The 2,500-nt window shown below is 43.3% G+C and overlaps 1 protein-coding gene across 10 annotated transcripts in view; it reads right to left on the reverse strand.

Annotated features, from left to right (window-relative positions):
* LOC125955783 (protein lingerer) overlaps nt 1-2,500 on the reverse strand; it is a 12,434-nt gene that overhangs the window by 3,209 nt on the left and 6,725 nt on the right. For 8 of the 10 annotated variants that reach the window (XM_049686945.1, XM_049686950.1, XM_049686949.1 and 5 more), the window contains exons 3-5: nt 2,330-2,500; nt 1,825-1,965; nt 620-721 (exon numbers count right to left, since the gene is read on the reverse strand). The exon at nt 2,330-2,500 is cut by the window's right edge and continues 26 nt beyond it. In XM_049686945.1, coding sequence (XP_049542902.1) covers nt 620-721; nt 1,825-1,965; nt 2,330-2,500 — 414 coding nt within the window. The remainder of the gene's footprint in view (nt 1-619; nt 722-1,824; nt 1,966-2,329) is intronic. The other 2 variants (XM_049686952.1, XM_049686951.1) reach the window with 1 other exon arrangement.

A 2,500-nucleotide genomic window follows, 5' to 3' on the forward strand; every position in this document is an offset into this window, starting at 1 on the left:
AGGCAGACTCCGTTAATCCTGCAAGTAAGCATGATTCAATTCAAGCTGTAGCCAATGTTTATGGAAAGCGGGCGGGCAAACGATAACATGATGATCAAATGCAATTCAAAGCTCATGCCGGCGCGCCCTTTGCCTGGCTGATGACACACTTATTTTTCCATCCCACCATTTGTGCAATCTAATACCCAAAGTCAATACCAAGATCTTAAACATTAACAGTAACAGTACTCTTCCTCAGACACAAACGCATTGGGTAATCGTGAAAGGGGCCGCACGTGTGTATGTCTGTGTGTGTGTTCTATGTGCCGTTCGATCGCGATGGAGCACCGAATAAATCTCTTTCTCGGCACTATAATGCATAAATTTCACACGCAACACATAATCAACATTATTGAATCATTACATTTAAAAAAAATAAAATTAAATAACGAAATGATGAGATGGTGTGTTTTTTATGAATTCCGGTTGGTGTTTGTAGGCAATAGAACCGTTCCTCAATTCGGCTATAATGCATGTGATGATAGTGATAGGAGAGAGGCTAACGGAAATCAAAATGGAATGACAGGAAGACACGTCGAAATACAAGAGGAACGGAGGAGTATCGATGCGCGGAACCTACCTTTCGAATGGCGTTGAAACTACTGGTGCATCCTTAAGTTTCGACGAACTGAAATTACTACCGTACTGGCCGCCGGAGGTTGTGTTTGTGCTTCCGGAATACCTGAAGGATGCGATTTGTGGTGTGTTGTGTGGTTATGTAGGGCACACGCACGGCACACACACATACACACATACATACAAACACACACACGCGACACACAAACAAACAACAATCATAGGTTTAGTTCATTTGGTAGATGATGTTTACATGGTGGATTTTGTAGTTTTTTTTTCCAGATGACGAATAGTGAAATACAATAGTGATGATGTCGATGATAAGGATTGGCGCGTAGTGGTGGGTGTTGATGGTGATGATTGATTTTGTTTTCGATTTTCGTACATCCGATTATCCAATTTGAAGCCAGGTTAGTCAGATAGGAAAATGGTAAATCGAGAGAGAAAGAGAAAGATAGAGAAATCTTATCAGTAACGAGGGGGGAAAGTGTGTCTGAGCTTACTATGTATATATCAGTAAATGGAAAACATAAATCAACGTTACGCGGATGTTACAAAACAAAATAATCTACGAGAAAACACATAGGTAAACAATTATTATAACGTAAAATCTACTTGGGTTAGGTATTGTCTTGCATCGCACCCTTCGTATCACAGCAAATGCTGCTCAAAGCTAGCATTTACACACACTAATGCCATTGTTAATGTTATATTAGGCAAATCTTCATATTGGATACGCCACTTCTCTTTGTCAAATACCTTTTATGCTCAGATATAGAACGTAGCTTCCCCAGCTTTATAGATCTAATTGTGATCTACATACCACACTATCCGCGATTAAACTCAAACCTACGCTGCTATGGTGTAATGAGTACAATGCAATTACGTTTTTTGTTGATACACTACGGGCGGGGATGAAATTATGTTTTGTAATGATACAAAACATCAGCTGCACCGCATCTGCTCTGTCAACATAATGCACACCTCAACCAAGATAATCATTTACGAACATCTTACAGTGTTCCAACATTACACTAGGGATGATGGGCAGGGGAGCAGAGCCAAGCAGGGAGCAATGTCATGAACAAATACCTAATAAACTACACCGTGCATATATGCACGCGCAGTCACAAAATGCACGCACCACAAAACAAGAATGCAAATTTCGGGCAAAGAAACAAACAACCCACGGGTGGATGCTCTACTTACCCTGTGTTACTGTTCAGTCCGGTGTTGCCATACACGTTCTGTGAGCTGTTTTGGTAGCTTTGCTGAGATGGGAACGCAGACGAGGTCTGGCTAACCGGGTACTGGCTGGATAGGTATCCGGCGGTAGCATTGCTGTTCGTACTGTGCACGCACAAACGAGCACACACACATACACACACACAAGCACGCACACAAATTGTAAACACACAACGATCGTGTGTAGATCACGTTTCGGGGTTAATATTTCGATAACGAGCAACAGGGGCACAAGGGTGTTGACAAGGGCAGGACACCATCCAGTCGAGCAGTGGCAAACGGCGCCGTGTACGCAGGATGAAGGAAAGAAAATGTGGAAAGAAACAAACGGAACAAACGATTTTAGAAACAGTTTTAAGGAGGGTGGGGGGGCATAAGTAGGTCATAGTCAACTGAACAGCTAGCCTACTAGACATGCAAAAGTAGGCCTATGCTAACACCACACATCGCCAACTGCGCGTTTGCTTACCTGCTGCTGTTGACACTGTTGTTGTTAACCGGCAGATTGGGATTGGCCTGATTGGACGAACTGCTCGAGTTGCTGCTATTCGGGACTGCATTTCCGGTCACGACACTACCGGCACCCGGTTGTTGGTATGCGTTCACATTGCCCTGGCCATAGGAACCGTAGTTGTTCGCC

The sequence above is a fragment of the Anopheles darlingi genome, chromosome 3 (assembly GCF_943734745.1).
Source record: "Anopheles darlingi chromosome 3, idAnoDarlMG_H_01, whole genome shotgun sequence".
Taxonomy (NCBI): Eukaryota; Metazoa; Arthropoda; class Insecta; order Diptera; family Culicidae; genus Anopheles; species Anopheles darlingi.